At 40.9% G+C, this 22,234-nt stretch overlaps 1 protein-coding gene across 1 annotated transcript in view; it reads right to left on the bottom strand.

Moving 5' to 3' along the window:
* Positions 1-7,387: 7,387 nt before the first annotated feature.
* Positions 7,388-22,234, bottom strand: part of SLC9A6 (solute carrier family 9 member A6) — a 54,169-nt gene continuing 39,322 nt past the window's right edge. Inside the window, 3 exon segments of the mRNA XM_061137323.1 lie at positions 7,388-10,075; positions 14,478-14,583; positions 20,219-20,298. Coding sequence (XP_060993306.1) covers positions 9,803-10,075; positions 14,478-14,583; positions 20,219-20,298 — 459 coding nt within the window. The 3' untranslated portion in view covers positions 7,388-9,802.

Here is a 22,234-nt window from a genome sequence, read left to right as displayed (position 1 = left end):
ACCCTCTACAGGGAAAGACTCAGGTGAGTCAATTAAGTGTTCTCAATAGCTGAAGGGCATATTTCATGAGGTTTAATACACAGTTTTAGATCAGCACATCAGTCCTACAATTTCTAGATGGGGGAATAAAATCCTGCTGAGGAAGGAAAGCAGTCATGAGTTAACACAGAAGAAACTTTAGGAAATACCTATCAGGATCAACATTACATTTTTTTAATGACAGCTCTCTGTGGATCATCTTTCTCTCAAGGTAGTTCTGAAGTGACTTTTCCCAATGACTCTGGAGGCAACGAAGACTTCATTTTGGAAACATTGGCTGGGTGAGCTGGTGAGTCACACCTCAGATGAATTAATAAAAGTTAAGAAAACAAAAACCAGATGTTTCCTTCATCTTAATATAGGCCTCTGTGCTTTCTTTTGTCAGTTCTGTCAATTGCTGATTTCCTTCTCTTGAGGCAAAAATCAATCTATAAAAAGTTTGAGTATCTGCATTCTTTACGAACTCTGTCCCACAGTGGCTGTTTGGCTCAAATGTCCACACAGACTGCAGCCCCAGCACTGACGCTTTCAGCAAGTGAAAACACACAGTGTTTGAGGACAGCATACCAGAGGGCTTTGGATGCTCCACTGGGTTCGCTGGAGAACTCTTGCAACAGCCTTTGGGGAAAGCACAAAGTGAAGCCGTCTCCTTGCTTGCACGTAAACCTCCCCAGAACCAGAAAGGGTCTGGCCAACTAGCAGTGGCTTCCTTTCCAGATCCAGGATTCATTTCTTGGCCCTTGACCCTCCCAGAAAATGCTAAGAACTGCATTTTAGAGCACCCGCAACATATATTTTCATTCTCCTGCCCAGACCAGTGGAGGATACACTGAAATCCAGAGTGACACACTTTTTAAAGTTTCCTAATAACACCACCCATCATTCCCTGAGAAATTCAGAAGTATTCTGTTTTTTTGTAAGAAGGGAAAATAATTTATTTTTTCCTCCATCTATTGTACTTTGGTTAAAGCAATTACTTTCCCCAGACGCCACCCCAAGCAGAAAGCTCCAGATGTTCTTAGGTCATAATGGGAGAATAGATGGCAAGTCCCAGTGTTTTCCAAGCTTGTATCCTCTCCCAGCTTTTTCATTTGGGGCCCTGAGTTCTTTTCTCTTATTCTGCTTTTCCTGATTGGGTTCCATCTTCTCTTACTGTCCAGAGGCAAAATTGGATTCATATATTTACTGCCTACATCTCTGAACATCTTAGTCATAAAAGGTATTTGATATAGATGAACTTATTTGCAAAGCAGAAATAGAGACACAGACATAGAGAACAAACATACAGATGGCAAAGAGAGAAGGCAAGGTCAGATAAATTGGGAGATTGGGATTGACATATACACAATACCGTGTATAAAATAGAAAACTAATGAGAACCTACTGTATAGCACAGGAAACCCTACTCAATGCTTTGTGGTGACCTAAATGAGAAGGAAATCCAAAAAAGAGGGGATATATGTATATGTACAGCTGATTCACTTTGCTATACAGTAGAAATTGACACAGCAGTGTAAAGCAATTTTATTCCAATGAAATTTTTAAAATAAGTAAAATTATAGTACTACCATTCCACCCACTCATTTGCCTAATCCAGATCGCTGGGAATCATTGTACCACCCCCCACCCTCAACTCAATCACCACGTTTAGTCTTCAAGTCCTGTTGAATCTATGGACCACCTGTGCATGTCTCCTGTATTTGTTCCCTCCTCTCCACTCCTTCTGACATTTGTACAGTCCAGGCCACGCCCTCTTTCACTAGGCTAAGCCATCATCTCTGTGTCCACTCTTACTCTGTCCAGATAATCCACCATTCCCACTGCAGCCACAATGAGAGCTTTCTAGAACCCAAATATGGTCATGTCTTCCACACACTGCCACTCCCTGGCCAGCGCGTGGGCATGGTGGCTTGGGAAAATTCCTTACAACAGTGAGTAATGTGGAAGCATTTGTTAAAGATAGGCTAAAGTCACAGAAACGGCAGGGCCTCCTTCCTCAGCCTCCTGACCCCTCTCAGGGCTGGGCATTTATCATCTGGACATTCCTCCATCCCAGTGCCATGTTGTCTGTATACCTGCTAGTCTACCCCACTGGACTGTGGACTCTGGATCTTGTGCAGTTCTGTACCCATAGCATTGTGCACAATGCCTGACACAGAGCAGACATTCAAAACTAAATAAAAACAACTCCCTCTCCCTCAGAGGCAATGTGTTAGTTGCCTATTGTTGCCATAACAAATTACTATAAACATTAAGTGAAAGCATTAGTCTCTCAGTTGTGTCTGCCTCTTTGCGATCCTATGGACTATAGCCCGCCAGGTTCCTCTGTCTATGGGATTCTCCAGGCAAGAATACTGGAGTGGGTTGCCATGCCCTCCTCCAGAGGATCTTCCTGAACCAAGGATAAAACCCGTGTCTATTATGTCTCCTGCATTGGCAGGAGTACCCTTTACTACTGAGGTACCTGGGAAGCCCCACCACAAACAGTGCCTTAAAACAACCTGCACTTGTCACCTTATGGTTCTGAAGGCCAGAAGTCTGACAGTTTCATTGGGCTAAAATCAAGGTGTCAGCAGGGCTGCCCTCCTTCGAGAAAATCTGGGGGAAACTGTTTCCTTCCCTTTTCTAACTTTTAGAGACTGCTTTCCTCTCTCTTTCAAATCAGCACTGAAGCATCTGTCTACCCCTGCTTCTGGTGTCACATGTATTTTTCTGAACACAGCCAGGAGTGTTCTCTAATTCTGTGGGCCTATGGGATTGGACTGGGCCCAGCTGGACAATCCAGGATAACTTCCCCATCTCCAGGTTGGCTGATTAGCAATCTTAATTTCATCTACAACTGTAATTCTCTTTGCCATGTTACTATTCACAGGTTCCAGGAATTAGGGTGTGGGCATCTTTAGGGATCATTACTCTGCCCACCATAAGCAGTCATGGGTGAGGGTCCTGGATCCCATATAGCGGCCTCTTTCTCATGCTTTTCACAGGATTGCAATGCTTTTACCTAATTGACTGCAACTGTCTTTAGATCACAGAGAAGGCAATGGTGCCCTACTCCAGTACTCTTGCCTGGAAAATTCCATGGATGGAGGAGCCTGGTAGGCTGCAGTCCATGGGGTCACGAAGAGTCGGACACGACTGAGTGACTTCACTTTCACTTTTCACTTTCATGCATTGGAGAAGGAAATGGCAACCCACTCCAGTGTTCTTGCCTGGAGAATCCCAGGGATGGGGGAGCCTGGTGGGCTGCCGTCTATGGGGTTGCACAGAGTCAGACACGACTGAAGTGACTTAGCAGCAGCAGCCTTTAGACCAAAACCATGATTTAAGTCACCTCTGTGTCCCTAGTGCCTGGTCCAGGACTCAGAGCCTGTGAGGCACTCAGTGTAGTGTTTGCTGACTGGAAGTTAGGAAGTGAAATATTGGTGGGCTCAAATGTTTAAATATCAGCTTCTTGGTTCCCCTTAGAAAATGGAGCTCTGATTGCTGGTCTCAAGAAACTGTTAAAAAACAATTGTGTAGTGCAGACAGGGGGTCTGATCACCATTATCTCACTTTCTCACACCAAACAAGCTCTCAGATGGGAAAAACAGGCATCTTTCATGGTCTGACAGAAGTCCTCCAGATTTTTCAGATGCAAAAGCAGCTCACATGTTTTTTGCCTAGTGCACATGGGAACACAGCTGTATAGGAGATTCAAATGAAGAAAAAAAAATCATGTAATAAAGCCTTGTGACTCCCCAAGCAACCAAGAGTTGAATACTTGTCAAGCAATTTTGGTAGGATTAATATTTAAACACATAGCGAACCACTTCAGTTCCAACAAATCTGGAGAAATTAAACCTTGTTTCCAAGAAGTGCTCAGAGAGCTTTCAAAGTGTTTTTCCATCACTACAAAAAGAAAGAACTTGCACTGCTAAGCTGTCTCTTGAGTGGGACTCACACCCATCAGACAGCAGCAAGTGGAAAACGAGCAGGACACCAGGGGCAGGGCTCCTGGGCTGCAATGGCAGGATGCTGCCTGCTCAAGGAGAGGGGCTCTTTCACTCAGTAGACAGAGTTGTCCAGAAACTGTCAGGTCTCACGGCAGTCAGGCTCCAGCCATGACAGCCCCAGCTAAGCCAGTTCTCAGAGTTCAGCCTTCACCATGGCAACTGCTTGGGAAACCTCCAACTTGCTGAACTGGAGATTCTGAAGGAAAGTCGCTCACAGTAGAAGCATGGCCTGCAGAGAGTTTTCCCCATTTTATTCATGTAGCACCTCATCACAACACCTGGCGGAATACTCAAGCTCAGTGTCAAGAGCCTTCTGAATCCTGGTCAAAACGTTTCCATGTACATCACTTCATCTGATCCCCCAATCAGATCTGGCAGCTACTTGGGCCTGAAATCATAACTCAGTACCTACCACAGTGTTGGCACTTGACAGTAGCTCAATAAATGTTCACTGGATCCATGACCTGTCATATTTTATAAAGGAAGAAGCAGGCTCAGAGAGGTTTAAGTAGCTTCCTCAGTGTGACCAGTGGTAGGCAAGACTGAAACCTGGCCATTCTATTCTCCCACTCCACTGTGCTGGCCTTCCAAACCCAATTCAGTAAAGGGTATGAGGATGTTTTGCCCCTTTTCAGCAAATGTTCGTTGAGCATCTACCCTAAACCAGAACTTCCCACTACTCTTCCCCTGTCCTCTGCATGGCCAGTTCCTTCAAGCCTTGGTTTTAATATCAGCTCCTGAGCAAGGCCTCCTTGACGAGCCCTCCCACAGCCACCCAGCCCCTGCCTCCTCACCCAGTACCCTCTCACCTGATTCCTGTTTGGTATTTATCCCAAACTCTAATTACTTGATGCGTATATTTGTTTATTTATGGTTGGCCTTCCCCAACTGGAAGTTCCATGAAGACAGGAAGCCAGCTCAGACTTTCTGGTGACACTTAAGATGAGGGAGACGATGCCATTAAAACAAAAAGCCAACATGGTCTCAGGTGAATCCACAAATATGTCTAGAACAATGGACTCCTAGTGTGAGCATCTGAAATACAGGAAGGCAATGAGATTGTCAGTCTAGGGGCAGAAAGACTCAGGGAAGACACAGCAGTTTTTCTTTTCCAATAACTGAAGGCTGTGACCCTGAAGAGGACCATGGACTTGCCTCAGAGGTGTGGTGGGAGACGGCTGAAGGGGAGGAAGTTGTAGGGACAGGTTTGGGTTCAAGGTGCTTCTCGTTATGAGTGCTGGGTATTTCCTGTCTTGCACACTCAGGTGTGAGTGTAAGAGGGTAGCCTGCATCTATTTTATTCCTTACTATATGTAGATAGCATAGTACCTGGTATGGTTTCACTCAATATCTATTTGATTGAATGAATTTGTGTGGAAGTTACAGGTAGAGGCTGTCACTATTCACTTTGCCTGGAATATTCCTCATCCTCACCCTGTCATCTGCTTGACCCTCTGCTTACTCCGTGGTCTAACCTTAAATATCTCATCATCAGGAAAAGCTTTCGTATCCCCCATGACCAAATGACAGTCCCGCTCAGAGTCTCCTGTACTTTTCCATCCTGTGATGATTGTATTTGGTGTTGTCTGCTATTTGAGGTACATATTCCCCTACCAGAAGGCACTTGGTATTTCTTGCCTGAATGATTCCCAGCAACGCCATGAGATGGTCACTGGCATCCCCTGCTGTGAGGGCAGGGACCGTTGTTGTTTGCTGCTATAGCCACCATGTGGGGCACAGTAAATACACAAATATTTCTTAAATGAATTAACTTTACAGCTAAGAAATTGCAAAAGCTTGGCAACATGTAAGTGGTCAATGTTACACTATAAGAAAGCAGCAGAGTCTGGATTTGAACTCAGGTCTGTGTAACTCCAGAGCCTGGGCTTTTTCTATCAATATTATACCAAACTCTGTGTGGGTTCATGGCCATTGTTTAGGACCTCATGCTCTGCCATCAAAGGTGGGCTCCTTAGTGAAAATATTGGCAGGCACACTGTGAAGGCATGGTGTTAGCCACGTTGCCTTGTCCACAGACTCAGAGATACAAGAGGTCACTTCACTAAGAATTTAAGAAATTTCCCAACAGGGGAATGTGTGCCTGGCAGCCAACAGTGCATCAAATGGAGGAACAGAGCTGAGACTTCATGCCCTACCCTGGCCTGATGACAAGCAAGTGGTGGGTGGGCAGTAGGACAGACATCTGTAATTCCCTTCATCATCCTTCTACTAATACTCAAGATGGAGTAGCCTGTCACCTGGCACTGGAGCTACTAGAGTAGCAGGGAAGAAATCTAGACTTTGGAGTCAAGGCTGGATTTGAGTCCTGGCTCTGTCACTTACTAGCAGTATATCAACTTCCCTCTACCTAAGTTCCCTCATCAGTGAAAAGAGAGTAATGGAATATACCCTCCTGGCATTATGAAGATTAAGTTGAAATGAAAAAAATACCTCCTATACACATTGCCTAGACCTAAGAGGGCTCAAAAAATGCAAACTATTTAGTGACTGAATGACTATTTTTATCATTCCCAGTTTATTTCAAGTTTCACACATCAATGCTGCATCATTTGTGTGAAGTACTTCCTATCAAGGGATTTCTGATTAAGTCAAGGCATCTACACTTTCTTTTTTTTTTTTTTTTTTTGGCATCTACACTTTCATCTCCAAACACTTGTGCATTGAGTCAGGTAAACAAATACACTTTCTCAAACCTAATGTTAAGGTTTTATTTGTGAATTGGAAAACATGAGTTGGTTCAAAAAACAAGCCTGTGCTGTGGAGGCCATTACCTGGGCCTCTCAAGGACCATAAGCAAGGAAGCTGGAGTGGGTGGCACCAAGAGAGTCATGGTGTGGTTGCTGCCATTACCGGACTAGGGGAAGTGACTGTCAGCAAACCCCAACCTACAGGACTTCTTACACACAATAAGAAAGACCTGTCTTTAACTTGGAAAAAGGACTATTTGTGTGATTGTACTCTCAACCCAATGTGGAACTACCTTACCTAACTTTTTACAGAATTTACTCTCCCCACATAATGGAAGTTAACATGTTCATGACATTATCCATTACTGAGCTAACAGGCTACAAATCAATATAACAGAATTCGACTGCTTTGAATCATATTTCTTAAATGGTCCAACTGTGCCCATGAGCAAACACATCCAGCCTTACACATAAGCACCAAAAATTTGCCACCCCATAAGTTATGTTCTGTTAGGTTTCTGTTTGCTGCTTTAAAAAAAAAACATCAGTCTTCCCCCTTTCCCAGTAGGTATATAGGTAGAAAAATAAATGAAGTCAGCACTCTTTACCTCTTACTAGAATAAACTGTGACTCAAACACCATGAATGGTTATTTGCAAGGCTATAATTTTTTTAATGACAGATTTTCCTAAAAGAAACCACTATAACATCTGTCCAAGTCTTCCAAGGGAAAACAAAAAAATACATAAAGAATAAAAGTCTATTACTTTAACAGCACATTGCCAAACACGGACAACTAGGATACAATGCCAAGGAACCTTAAAAAATAACTTGAAAAGACACAACGTTCAAGTCATTCACACATGTAGGGTCCACAAAGAACAGGAAAACAAGTCCGAGAACAGTTCTACTTGTGCATGATGAGAATTCTGACTACCTCATCCAAGTTCATTCAGGTGTCTTAAACCAACAGATGGATGAGCAGAGTTTGTTTTTTTCTTCTTTGCTTGGAGATGCACACATAGATTAGAGGAGAGGAGAATCTTCCAGATGCTGATTTAAGCACAGCAGGCTTGGTTCCCCTTTGATAAAGTACGAAGGCAGATTCAGTTGACTCAAGCTTTATCAGTTTCCCTAAGAAAAAGTCTTATGCATGCTGAAACAGACAAGTTACTGAATTTGTCATGCTAAGTATTTACAGTTATTTTCATAAAGTGAGCTCAGTAACTTGACAGGATAAAAAAGGTAGTTGTGAATTTCTTGTATAACCTTTTACAGCGTGAATGCCTTTGTGGGTAAATGATGCTGAAGTTCAAAGCCCCTCAAACATGTTAACAAGAAATTATTGACTGCATGAAGAGGCACACATTATAGAAAATGCACACTTCACGGGTTCCTGCATAGCAGGAAAGTCACTACCACTACATAACAAATGGCTATGCCAACAGTTAGAGCTGCCACTCAAGGGTCCAACAGTAGAATTCCCTTAAAACCGCAAGGAGTGTTTGCATCACAGCAAGAAAACCTTTGGGAAAATAAGTATATTTTGTTTGGAAAGATATTTTGCATTGGACAATTTGAACATCACATAAACAAAACCGTTTTCAAATTGGGTAAGATTTAAGGCAATGCTACTCAGACCTGAGGGGGGAAAAACCTACAGAAGTTTGTTTTTCTTCCAGAACTTTGACAGGTCAGAATCAACATTGGAAAGGATCCCCCCCTTGCTAGGCATTCAATGCACTGTTAGGTATCTGCAGCATTACAAGATAGAATCCACTTTCATATTCTGAATATGAAATGGGCAATTGTTATACACTCTTCCTTGAAAACTGTTAAGAAACAAAACAAACATGGCAGCTTAGGTATTTCATATTAAAAAGTCACATGAACATGAAGACAATTACACCTGGTTAAACACAAAGGCGGAACCGTCCTCACAACAGGCTCTGGAGCGCTGTATTCTCTCATGACTGGCTGTGGTGTACTGTGGAACGGTCACGGATTCATAAATTAACATCAACTACAGACTAACGAATGACAAGTAGACACAGTAAATTCAAAAATTTTACATTTTGCTCCTGTTTGGCTGCTAAAGAGCAGCAATTTAAATTGATATAAAAACTTCTGACCACAAAGCTTGCTATACAGATAAAGTACATAATCAAAAAGTAAGCAGCAATTTAATTTTTCATTTAAACTTATCTGGTATAGAGTATTTACAGATTTGGGGGGAGAGCTCTCTGAAACCACTACGCTCCTTACTCCTCCTGGCCTCTGCCCACCCCAGCCCCTCCAAATCGAAATCAAGTGTTCTGAACTATATACAACTATACTTTGGCTAAGTGGGCTGGATGGTGCAACTCTTTCCAAGGTCTTGGTCTGGAAAAAAGAAACAAAGTCTTGGAAGTCATGCACAGCCTTCTTTTCTGAGTAGCAGTGTACTGGAGCCAAAAAATTTATTTTTTCATGGCAAAGGGCAAAAGGGGCCCCAGCACTTCACTCCCCAACCTGAATGGGCAAGATCTGAAGCCACTGGCCTCATGCATCACAACAGGCCACCAGACAAAAAGCAAAGAAAAAGGTCACGACAAAGGCAGCAGCAATCAACACAACTTTCCAACAAAGGAACTTCTCCTGCCTGGGCTCCCCCAGAAACAGTGCTCCTTCCTTCCTCTCCCTCCCCTCCCACAAGACAAAATTAATTCACATCACAAGAACTTGGTACTCTGGTTAAGTGGCAGGTAAATATAACAAAGAGTAAATCTGTCACCTTGTATACCTGAACTGAGACATAAAGCTAACAGAACACAAGACATCACTGTGAAATTAACTTTCTAAAACAGATCCAGTCTACATAGTGCGGCCGATAAAAAGTAAAAAGAAGAATTTGTTCACAATCTGCCTTGTACAGGGTATTTATAGTCTTTCAATGCCATATAAATAGCATTTATATAGCTTAAACATTCAGAGACATGCACTGGGACTTTTTAGGTAGTATGAATTTCTTCACAATCACATGTGCAAATTTTACAGATCACTAAGTGAGTAACTAGTAAGCTTAGGCTGGACCGTGTCTCGTATTATCTAACAAATTTAAGGGGGGTTCAGAATCATCCATAGGTAGAACCAGGCGTGTTCCCCGAATGACCAGTTCATGGTCCCCGAAGGCAAGTTCCCGATCAAAGGCATCTTCAGAACTGTTTCCCATAAGTCTCCTAGGGGCACCGGATGATGCTGACTCAGTGTTCACAGTAGAATCACCATACGTCAAACTAATATCACCATCATTGAGGATGAGATCGGAGTCATCATCTTTCAACTGTTCCTGGTTCTAAATGCAAATAAAACAAGTTTTGAGAATTATTATGAAAATTAAAGAAACATTTCCAATAGCTGAATTTTCAAGGATGCTGTATTTTCTCTGACCCTACTCACCCCACTGTGTGCCTGCAGATTGAAGTGCTTGACAGCTGCCAAAATCTCTAGTGCTTTCTCTTACCTCCTGTCTCCTCTCCTCTCCTTCAGGTAACTAGCTCCTACTTATCATTGAGGTCTTCGCTTAAAAGTCACTTTCTCCCAGAAGTCTTCTTTGATCGTCCAAGGGTAGCTTAGGTGCCCTCTTGTGTACTTCCCTAGCAGCCTGCACTTAGCCTTCTCCCTAGAGTGGCACTTACCCCTTTTCATAGCTGCACATGCAGGGGTCTGCATCACATCTCCCCCCACTAGACGCTAAATCCCTTGTATGCTGTAGTTCAATTACCTAACAATTTGGGGCACACAAAAAGTATTCACTAAATATAAATGCAATTCATTGCTGAACAGGTTTAAATAAATGCTTACTTTTGTGTCAACAATGCCTAGAAATATTGAACCCTCACTACCCTCACTACATACTTGTCAAGAAGCTCAATAAGCTTTTGTTCTAATGGAAATTTGGGGGCCAAAAAGAATATAATTACATAAAGTTCCAGAAGAGGGAAAAGTGTCCAGCATTTATAGTGCCATTTTGGTTAATTAAAAAATGTATATGTGCACAGTGAGAAAGGGTCCGGAAGAGCCCCTGGAGAAGGAAACGGCAACCCACTCCAGTATTCTTGCCTGAAGAATCCCATGGACAGAGGAGCCTGGTGGGCTACGGCCCATAGGGTCACAAAGTCAGACATAACTGAGCAACTAAACCACCACCACATATCAGTAAACAATGATGTCACAGTCAGCAAGAGATTGCAGCCCTCCAATGTGAGCTGGTGAGCCTGAGGAAACTCAGGAAGGAAAGAATACTTGCCATCCGGCAGCCATCAAACTGCAGCCACAGCCCACAGTGAGCCCCAAGGGAGCTCAGGGTGTGGAAAAACACAGGATCCCGGCCCCACACAGCTGAGGTGCATATCAAAGGAATGCTTTCAGTGAGCCCAGACTCTGCCATCTTCCAATATACAGAAAAGTGCTAGATTCCTTAACTTGGGCTATCCGGTTTTCTTTAATTTACAAAAACATTTGCATATCAATGTATGACAAAACCCACTGGAAAAAATAAAAAAAAAAAAACAAAAAAAAACATTTGACATTCAGACTTCCCACCCTTTGTTGCAAAATTTCTATAAAACCTGGTTCCACCCACCCTACACCTCAGTTCCAATCCACCCCACTCCACCCACCCCCACCTCCAGGGAGCAGTTTTCCCAGGGTTACTTGAGATGCTGCCTGCCAGACTTCAAGTCCCTACAATTCCAACTTTAGGTTGTGACTATTTTTTCAGTCAACAACAGAAAAGTCTAGAAGGGTATTCAACGAAATGATGATAGCAAGCTCTGCATGATAGATTGCTAATGGTTTTTATTGTTTTCTTCATGTTTCTGTATTATCTGAAATTTTATTAGAATAAGTACTTATTACTTTTAAAAATCGGAAAGTCATTTTATTTAAATGTAGAGTAAGAATCATTGTAAATACTCATGTTGATACAGCAAAAAAAGTCTGTGACTAATACTCCTTGAGGGAAGTAGATAGAAACCTCCTACACCCAACTCTCCTATCCTGTGCATTTAAAAATGTTAAGTTTGTCTAAGATAGTCAAATAGACTGAGGACACTATTAGACTAAAATTTCACATTTGCTGTTGCTGGAAATTTTTAAATTCTTTGCTGTTGCTAGAGATTTGCCTCAACACTCAAAGACAAAGACCTGTAAATTAAAAACCAAAGAAACCTGCTCCACCAACCAGCCATAATCCCTTCCAAGCCAATCCAGCTGTAAATCTAAGCTGTAAGTCTAAGGAGCCTGTCTATCACTTAATTCAGCAATGCCCACAACAAAGCTCTGTAGGGCCTTCACACATCAGCATGGGCTCTTCAGTACCTTCGACTGCCTTTATTAAGGTTGAAGTTTGGGGCAATAGCTACCAAATTTTAAAATGCATATGCCTTTTGACCCAGCAATTTAACCTTTAAAATCTATTCTTTATAACTTTATATTATTGGGTAAACATATATACAAGGATATTCACTGTAAATGTTGTTTGTAATAACAAAAACACAAAAGGAATGAGACTGACTAGATCAACCTTAGTAACGCTACACTATGCAGCCACCAATAGAGAGAAGGTTCTTGTGGACTCTTACAAAGGTATCCATGCTGTGGATCATTAGGTGAAAGAAAGCAAGTAGCAGGACAATACTATTATGATCCCATTGTGAAAAACAATAACAGTTATACACACACATAGAAGTTTGTATAGATAAAATATATCTGGGACTATCCACAATAAACTCTTAAAAAGACTGTTTCTAGGGGGTGTGGTGGGAGAAAGAGAGTGACTTTCATTTTTCACTTTGTACATTCTATACTGTTTGAATATCTGGCTGTAAGTATGCTACTTTTGTAATTTAATAAGGAGTCAGCATAACAAAAAATTAAATTAAAAATGAAGTTTTATGGTTGTTCCAGGTTACACTGCATCCCCCTCACCCCCTAGAAATATGAAATCCTAACTCCCAGTATCTGTGAATGTGACCTTATCTGGAAGTACAGACTTTGCAAGTGATCATGTTAAGAGGTCTTTAGTGTGGGCCCTGATCAAGTATGGCTGGAGGGTGTCCTTATAAAAAGGGGAAATTTGGAGACACAGACTGTGCGTGTGCATGTGCGCACACACACACACATACACACACAGGGAAAATGCCAGATGAAGATGAAGACAGAGATCGTGGTGATGCATCTTCAAGCCAAGGAATGCCAAAGATGGCCTGCAAACCACTAGAAGCTAGAGAGAGCTCTGAAATAGACTCTCTCTCAGAGCCCTTAGGACCCAACCCTGCTGGCACCTGGACCTCAGACTCCCAGCCTCCGGACTGTGAGACAGTAAATTTCTGCTGTTAAGTTTGGGGTACTCTGTTATGACAGCCCAAGGAAGCAAATAGAACAGTGTTGTATTCTGCTATATTCCACAGAACATACAGACATCATGGAACTCCTCTGGCTTTTCATGATGGTGAGTGGGTCTCTGGAATCCAAGAGCCAGGCGTTACTGACTTAGCTGACAAAGCTGGCTGACCCCTCAGCAGACAGCCATGTGGGCTAACAGGGTAAACAGGGAATGGGCACTGTGCTTGATACTGGAGCCTGGGTAAAGTGGTAGGGAGGGACAAGACAACATGGGGTGTTCCCCCCACCCCACAAGCAGTCAGCGTATGGATTCAACACAACATAGTGCTGTAGGGTACTCCTCCCTGACCCAGGTGCCACCCCAGCCAAGCCTCCCCTTCCCTGTCCATTCTCCATGAGATCTGCTCTAAAACACCATGGAGGAGGTCATAATGAAGTGTGTATGTGTGTGTGCAGGTGTACGTGCACACACACATCTACACTGTTTTACCACACCCTTGCCTCTCAAGGTATTACATCAGAGTAGTCAAAACTGGTGGGTTTTGTTAACATGGGCACTTTATTTGATGTCACAGATTATTTTTGAAGGATTGGGTGAAGTAAAGTTTTTTAAGAAAGAACTTGAAAAACTAACTGCTCATATTTTAAAATAAAAACTGCTTAGCATTTGTCATTCTTTCTTTGTTGCAGTACCTGCTAAATCACCAATCTTATGTTAGCAGTTAAGGAAAAAACATGGAATCTAGATTATATCTAGTTATGTTCATGCTTCCCATTAGATATAGAATACGGGTAGATAAACTTGCCCTTATATCTGAAATAAAAGACCATCTGTTGCATGTGAGGAGCATCAAAAAATGTTTTAGTAATCCTCTCAACATGACTATGATGATCTAAATTTATAGATTAAAATATATAAAGTTACTATTGAGCTCAGACCACATGCTGCAAATAAATGAAAACCAGCACAGAAATAGAATTTTCTTTTACTAAAATTAGTGAGTAAGATGCTATTCCATATGTTTTCAAATGATGTTTCAAACACTGTGAATTATAATAAATTTAGAGATAAATTATATCTATTCCATATATAATTTACTTATTATATATTATTGTATATATTATATAATAATATTTATACAAATTATTATATATATAATAAATTCAGAGATTTCAGTGCACTTTCTAGCTGAGCAACATATGTTTATATTCCTGCTTGTAAACTTTATATCATAAAAGCAAGCAAAGCAAAACAAAACAAAACAAAAAAAGCAGTCACCCATCCACAGAGCAGATACATTTAAATTTAACTTAATGAAGAACTGAGGTTTTGGATGAAACCAACTTACCTCATAGGCCTGGGGACTGGTCAGGCATCTCGCAATGGGGCCACAGCAGGCAGGCAGAGTGGTGGTAAGAGGTGGCCCGCTGTGCGTCAACAGAGGCTTCAGATAGCTGTGCTGGTTAAGGAAGAGCTGTGTTCCTTTCTTTATCAATTTAAAAAGAACACCCTGCTTGATTACAATCACTGTCACAGTGTACCTACCACTTGAGATAGCAAATATCCCATTTCATAACCCTGTTATGTCAGTGAGATAGCAACATTTTAAAAATTTTGTAATGTTAACTCTGTTTTACAAATATGGAAACTCAGGCTCACAGAAGTCAATGATCTGCCTAAAGTCACACAAGTAAATGGAGGACCAATTCTCAAATCCAGATCAGTCTGATTCCAGATTCTATGACCTTTTGACCACTATATCATATTGCCTTTGTGATTTTACTAAAGCCAAAATCACCCTTGATTTAGCACTGAAGGAGATACAGAAGAAAGAATACTAAAGAGCCTGAAAAGTGATTAAACATTCCAGTAGTAGAATATAGTAATAAAAAATGGTTTTCATTATTTACTGTGGATTTAGCTGGCCTCTTCAATGAGTTGAAACTTTAGTATCAAAGGAAATGCAATTCTAAAAACATTTTTAAAAAATTATGTATCATGAGTTCCTCTGTCACAGACTCTCATTTTAGCACTCATCTATTCTCCAAAAATAAAAATAAAAACAGATGCAATAATATATTTGATACTTGAAAGGAAAAAAGAGAGAATCACAAGAAAAAGCAGAGAAAGGGAGAAAGACACATATATATATTCCCTGCTTTCTAAAATTACAACCTAAGGTTGTTCTCAATTAAAAACGAGGAGACCAAAGAAATTTACATAAATTCCCATAAACTCTAAGATTAAAGTACTTTGTATAAATACACTTACATAGTTCATAAAACATCTTGCCACACAAAATCACTGAAAATCTGGAATGATGAATTGTTCTAGTGCATCAAGCACAGAAACTACCAGATTTTAGTTCAGTGGTACTTAACAGGGTACTTAGTACCAAGGCTAATTAAATCTTGGTGTTTAACTGTACAAGAACAAATTCCCTAAAAACTAAAACTTATCAAATATTGACCAAAAAATCTGAATGGTCCAGTATCTATTAAACAAACTAAAACATTGCTCATAGAAAAAGCTCCAGGTCCAGAAAGCTTCACTGGTTAAAATCTTCCTGGCACTTAAGAAACAACACCAAGCTTATATGAAGTCCTCCACAAAGCAGAAAAAGAGAAAAATTCTTCCCTACTTGTTTTATAAAATTCGCAAAGTCTTATGATAGAAACTTGATAAGGATATTACAAGAAAAAAAATCACAAGCCAATATTTCTCATGAAAATAGACACAAAATATTAGCAACTAAATCCAGTGTCACACAATGAATAACATATCATGATCAAATGGGATTTGTTCCACCAATCTAAGATTGGCTTAACATTCAAACAATTGATGAAAATCAGCAAGATGAAACACTAAAGGAGAAAAAAATAAACACACGATCATTTCAACTGATGCAGGAAAAGGGTCTGATAATATTCAATACCTATTTATGATAAGATCTCTCAGCAAAACTAGAAAAAAAGGGAATTTTCTTAAATTGATCAAAGATATCTCAAAAACTTACAGCTAATATCATACTTAATGGTGAAATATTGAAAAATACCCGCTGAGGTCAGGAATAAGACAATAATGCCCACTATTATCGCTTATATTTAACACTGTATTGGGAAAGTCCAGCCACTATCAGTTCAGCTCACTCGCTCAGTTGGGTCCAACTCTTTGCGACCCCAAGGACTGCAGCATTCCAGGCTTCCCTGTCCATCACCAACTCCCAGAGGTTGCTCAAACTCATGTCCATCGAGTTGGAGATGCCATTCAACCATCTCTTCCTCTGTCACCCCCTTCTTCTCCTGTCTTCAATCTTTCCCAGCATCAGGGTCTTTTCCAATGAGTCAGTACTTCACATCAGGTGGTAAAAGTGTTGGAGCTTCAGCTTCAGCATCAGTCCTTCCAATGAATATTCAGGACTAATTCCCTTTACCACTGACTAGTTTGATTTCCTTGCAGTCCAAGGGACTCTCAAGAGTCTTCTCCAATACCACAGTTCAAAACATCAATTCTTTGGCACTCAGCTTTCTTTATGGTCCAACTCTCACATCCATACATGACTACTAGAAAAACCACAGCCTTGACTGGACAGACCTTTGTCAGCAAAGTAATGTCTCTGCTTTTTAATATGCTGTCTAGGTTGGTCATAGCTTTTCTTCCAAAGATCACGTGTCTTTTAATTTCATGGCTGCAGTCACCATCTGCAGTGATTTTTGGAGCTCAAGAAAATAAAGTCTGTCCCTGCTTTCATTGTTTCCCCATCTATTTGCCATGAAGTGATGGGACCAGATGCCATGATCCTCACTTTCGGAATGTTAAGTTTTAAGCCAGTTTTTTCACTCTCCTCTTTCCTTTCACTTTCATCAAGAGACTCTTTAGTTCTTTGCTTTCTGCCATAAGAGTGGTATCATCTACGTATCTGAAGTTATTGATATTTCTCCTGGCAATCTTGATTCCAGCTTGTGCTTCATCAAGTCCGGCATTCTGCATGATGTACTCTGCATATAAGTTAAATAAGCAGGGTGACAATATACAGCCTTGACGTACTCCTTTCCCAATTTGGAACCAGTCCATTGTTCCATGTCCAGTTCTAACTGTTGCTTCTTGACCTACAAACAGACTTCTCAGGAGGCAGGTAAGGTGGTCTGGTATTCCCATCTCTTGAAGAATATTCCACAATTTGTTGTGATCCACACAGTCAAAGGCTTTGGTGTAGTAGATGCTTTTCTGGAACTCTCTTACTTTTTTTATGATCCAACAGATGTTGGCAATTTGATCTCTGCTTCCTCTGCCTTTTCTAAATCCAGCTTGAACATCTGGAAGTTCTCAGTTCACATACTATTGAAGTACTATACTATATATATATTGAAGTACTATATTCTCCATACTATTGGAGAATTTTGAGCATTACTTTGCTAGTGTGTAAGATAAGTGCAATTGTGCGGTAGTTTGAACATTCTTTGGCATTGCCTTTCTTTGGGATTGGAATGAAAACTGACCTTTCCAGTCCTGTGGCCACTGCTGAGTTCTCCAAATTTGATGGCATATTGAGTGCAGCAATTTCACAGCATCATCTTTTAGGATTTGAAATAGCTCAACTGGAATTCCATCACCTCCACTAACTTTGTTCATAGTGATGCTTCCTAAGGCCCACACAACTTGGCATTCCAGGATGTCTGGTTCTAGGGTGGTGATCACCATCATGATTATCAGCGTCATTAAGATTTTTTTGGTATAGTTCTTCTGTGTATTCTTGCCACCTCTTCTTAATCTCTTCTGTTTCTGTTAGGCCCATACCATTTCTGTCCTCTACTGTGTCCATCTCTGCATGAAATGTTCCCTCAGTATCTCTAATTTTCTTGAAGAGATCTCTAGTCTTCCCCATTCTATTGTTTGCCTCTATTTCTTTGCATTGATCACTGAGGAAGGATTTCTTATCTCTTCTTGCTATTCTTTGGAACTCTGCATTCAGATGGGTATATCTTTCCTTTTCTCCTTTGCCTTTAGCTTCTCTTCTTTTCTCAGCTATTTGTAAGGCCTCCTCAGACAACCATTTTACCTTTTTGCATTTCTTTTTCTTGGGGATGGTCTTGATCACTGCCTCCTGTACAAAGTCACGAACCTCCATCCATAATTCTCTAAGTACTCTGTCTATCAGATCTAAGCCCGTGAATCTATTTGTCATTTCCACTATATAATCATAAGGGATTTGATTTAAGTCATACCTGAATGGTCTAGTGGTCTTCCCTACCTTCTTCAATTTAAGTCTGAATTTTGCAATAAGGAGTTCATGATCTGAACTCCAGTCCCATCACTTCATGGCAAATAGAGGGGAAAAAGTACAAGCGGTGACAGATTTTTTTTGGAGGCTCCAAAATCACTGTGGATGGTGACTGCAGCCATTAAATTAAAAGATGCTTGCTCCTTGGAAGGAAAGCTATGACAAACCTAGACAGCATAATAAAAAAGCAAAGATATCACTCTGCTGACAATGGTCCAAATAGTCAAACTATTGTTTTTCCAGTAGTCATGTACAGATGTGAGAGTTGGATCATAAAGAAGGCTGAGCACCAAAGAACTGATGCTTTCAAATTGTGGTGCTGGAGAAGAATCTTGAGTGTCCCTTGGACAGCAAGGAGATCAAACCAGTCAATCCTAAAGGAAATCAGTCCTGAATATTCTTTGGAAGGACTGATGCTGAAGTTCCAATACTTTGGCCACCTGATACGCAGAGCTGACTCACTGGAAAAGACCCTGATGCTAGGAAAAGTTTAAGGCAAAAGGAGAAGTGGGCAGCAGTGGATGAGATGGTTAGATAGCAACACCGACTCAATCGACATAAGTCTGAGAAAACTCCAGGAGATAGTGAAGGACAGGGAAGCCTCGCGTTCTCTAGTCCATGGGGTCACAAAGAGTTGAACACAAGTTAGCAACTGAACAACAATATCATAGATACGCATTCATTTGTGTTTCCATATATTAGAGTCCTTCCAGAAAGTGAATGTAAAAATCCAGCAAACAGAACATAGTAAGTAGTAGTTTCTAATGGTAAGTGTCAAGTGCATTTTTCTTAAATATAGAAGGTTTTGATCAGAAAGTCAAAAGCAAGAAAAAAGGATTTTACATAATTGCCACAAATTCACTTCAATGGAACATCAACTAGGTTTTGATTCACTTAAAGTCTCAGCCAGAAAGAACTCCATAGTCCCTTTATCTAGTTCAATTTTCAAATAAGAAATTAATTTTAATAAATAGTGAGTGACAAAATTTTTTGAAAGGCATGATTTAGGGACTTCCCTGGTGGGCCAGTGATTAAGACTTCACCTTCCAATGCAGGGGGATTGGGTTTGATCTCTGGTCCAGGAGCTAAGATCCCACATGCCTCTTGGCCAAAAAACCAGAAACAGAAGCAGTACTGTAACAAATTTAATAAAGACTTCAAAAATGGTTCACATAAAAAGTATCTTTTTAAAAAATTTTTAAAAAGCATGATTTAAGCAGGTTATTAAATATAACCTGCCTTAAAGTATATCTATGAAGAAGACTGTTATAATAGGACAAGAAAGAAATCTGGTAAATAATGAAGCACTGGCATTCTGAATGGAGGGGAGAATCTTCCAGTCTTTGGAAAGGTCAGAGAAAAGACATCAGTGACTACTATGGTATCCAGCATTGGTAAGTTTTCCTTTCCCATGTTTCTTCCTAAGCTTGCCTTTCCTCTTTTACCCTAGCAAGCACACTGACAAACACCAACAAATCCCTTTTGCGGCATTCACTCAATTAGCTAAAAGACAATAAATATTAAAGTTTACAACATAAATAAACCTACATATCATAGCAAGTCTATCATAAAGGCTCTTGAGTCCCTGCACACAGCTAGCTTTTGCAATAACCAGTCCCTACTGGCTTCATGGGTTTTCAGAGGAATTCATCTGTTTGTGTGGGTAACTTTCTCCACTACACTGAAGGGGAAAAGGAAGACCAAAGGTATGTTTTATATTCCAGTTCTGAAAGAGAGTAGTCAAAACAGTTGTTCCATTAAATTGTAATCATTCATATCCACACTGTTATTTTCTCAATTAAGGATACTTGTGATCAAAGTTATACCACATCCGGAAGAGCCACGCGCTCTCTGCTTTGGTAGTTCTTCTTTCACTTTCAGGAATACCCTGCAAACAGACAATAAAGAAGTCAATACATAAAGACAAAAAACACATTCATTTAAGAGTCATTCCTTTGTAGAATTACAAATATAGCCTAATAAAGAGTTTGTATATTGCAGCTTAGGAATGAGAAACTGAAGTGTTTTTCTGAACACTTCTATTACTCAGGATGCTTCCTCATTTATGAGTCAACTGGCATTTAGAAAAATTAATGTGGGATAATCCACCCCCTAAATCTGAAAGCCTTACACCCACAATGTGAACTGCACCTTAAGTGGAAAACATCCCATTGACATTCTGATCTTTGGGAGTTGTCATGGGTCCCAAAACTAACTAGCATTTTCAAAGATGCTACTATGTTGTTAGAACACTAGCAAAATTTAAGTAAGTAGGGAAATTTCATGGTAAGCCAGGCTGGGTAGGAGGGAAAACTAACACAGCAAGAAGATCTCTTCAAAAACAGCTCCCCCCAAAATATAAACTGCATCCTCATGTGTAACATGGAGCAGTCAGCAGTGGCGCTGTGAGGCCATCTGGTTCATCTCGGCTCTGATGTGAACTAGTTGGGCAAGTCCCTTCCCCTCCCAGACTGAGTTTTTTCATGAATACAATGCGAACCCTACTCAAAGGTTCTTTCCAGCATGAATGTTCTGTTTCCATGATTTTTGAAGAGTACAGTTTAGATTCTGGGTTTTGGTTCCTGTTTTCCCTGATCCTCAAAATAAGTGAATCTTCCTCTCAATAGGTATCAAAACACACAATACAAAAAGTCTGAGAACACTGCACAGGCTTACAGTGTTTCCTTTCATATCAGGAGGCATTAGATTGTATAGCTCCACTCTTTGAAGCCGTCAGCAACAAATCTACAAATCTCACGATCCCCTCACCACATGAACACCTGTAAACCTAACCCCTACATGCTCCATAGTTACTAAAATCTTCCTCTCTGCTTCCTGGTGGACACTTGAAATACTGAGTAAACAATATACTGAGCCAAGGCATCCACAGTTTTGAGGGCAAAGTAAAAATGACATTTTTTTTCTGGATGTCACAGTTGGTACTCACCTACCTGGCTCTCTCCCTGTCACTCCGTTTCCATTTGTCCTCTGTGGTGACAGAGGGGACATACAGGTAGAGGCATACACAGATGGTGATCAAGCACTTGTCTGGGGAGCTGTCTGATCACTACTCTTGTTTTGACATGGGGTTGGAGGCACTGAAGGGCTATTATCCTTTGGAAACTACCCCAGGAACTCAGCATCATGGGAATTCATCCAGCCTGGTTTGTACAATTATTCCAAGCCCATGAAATTATACTTTAAGGTTCTGACCACAAAAGAGGCAGGTGCATCCTAGGTCACATACAAACTCATCACTCGATAGCTAGCAAAATTAGCATTCAGGAAATGAATCTGACAAAAAAAATTTTTTAATTACACTCTGAAGACAAGTAGACCAGGGCCTGTTTCAGACAAGAAAAACAACTGTTGTTTTTAAAGAGATGCTTTCCATGTTCAAAAACCTCATTTCTGTGATTTCCCATCTCATGTCTAGGGCAGAGGCACCTATTCAGCTGTGCTCAGAAAGCATTAAAAGGTGGAAGGAAAATACCAGAAAAAGGTGGTCAGTCTAGAGAAAGCACTGAGTTACAATGCACTAGTCTACCAAGTTCTGGTTCGAGGAAACAATAGAGAAAGTGACACATGAGTGTAAGCAAGGAAACATGGGCAGGGCTGAGGCAGAGGGTAAGAAAGCACATTCCCCTGAACAGGCAGTGAAGCCTGGCTGAAGAGTCCAAGGCTTCTGGGCAGTTGTCAAGGGCAGCTGCTGGTCATCCAATTTGAAAGTTGCATAGGAAAAGCAGCTGGAGTGGGGCTTACATCAGAGACAAGACTTCATGCGCAAACCAAAATGGAAAAAGGCTCCCTGTGCCAGAGCAGTC

Source organism: Dama dama, chromosome X (assembly GCF_033118175.1).
Source record: "Dama dama isolate Ldn47 chromosome X, ASM3311817v1, whole genome shotgun sequence".
NCBI lineage: Eukaryota > Metazoa > Chordata > Mammalia > Artiodactyla > Cervidae > Dama > Dama dama.
Note: the sequence above shows the minus strand (reverse complement) of the source record. Positions and strands in the feature narration are given on the sequence as shown.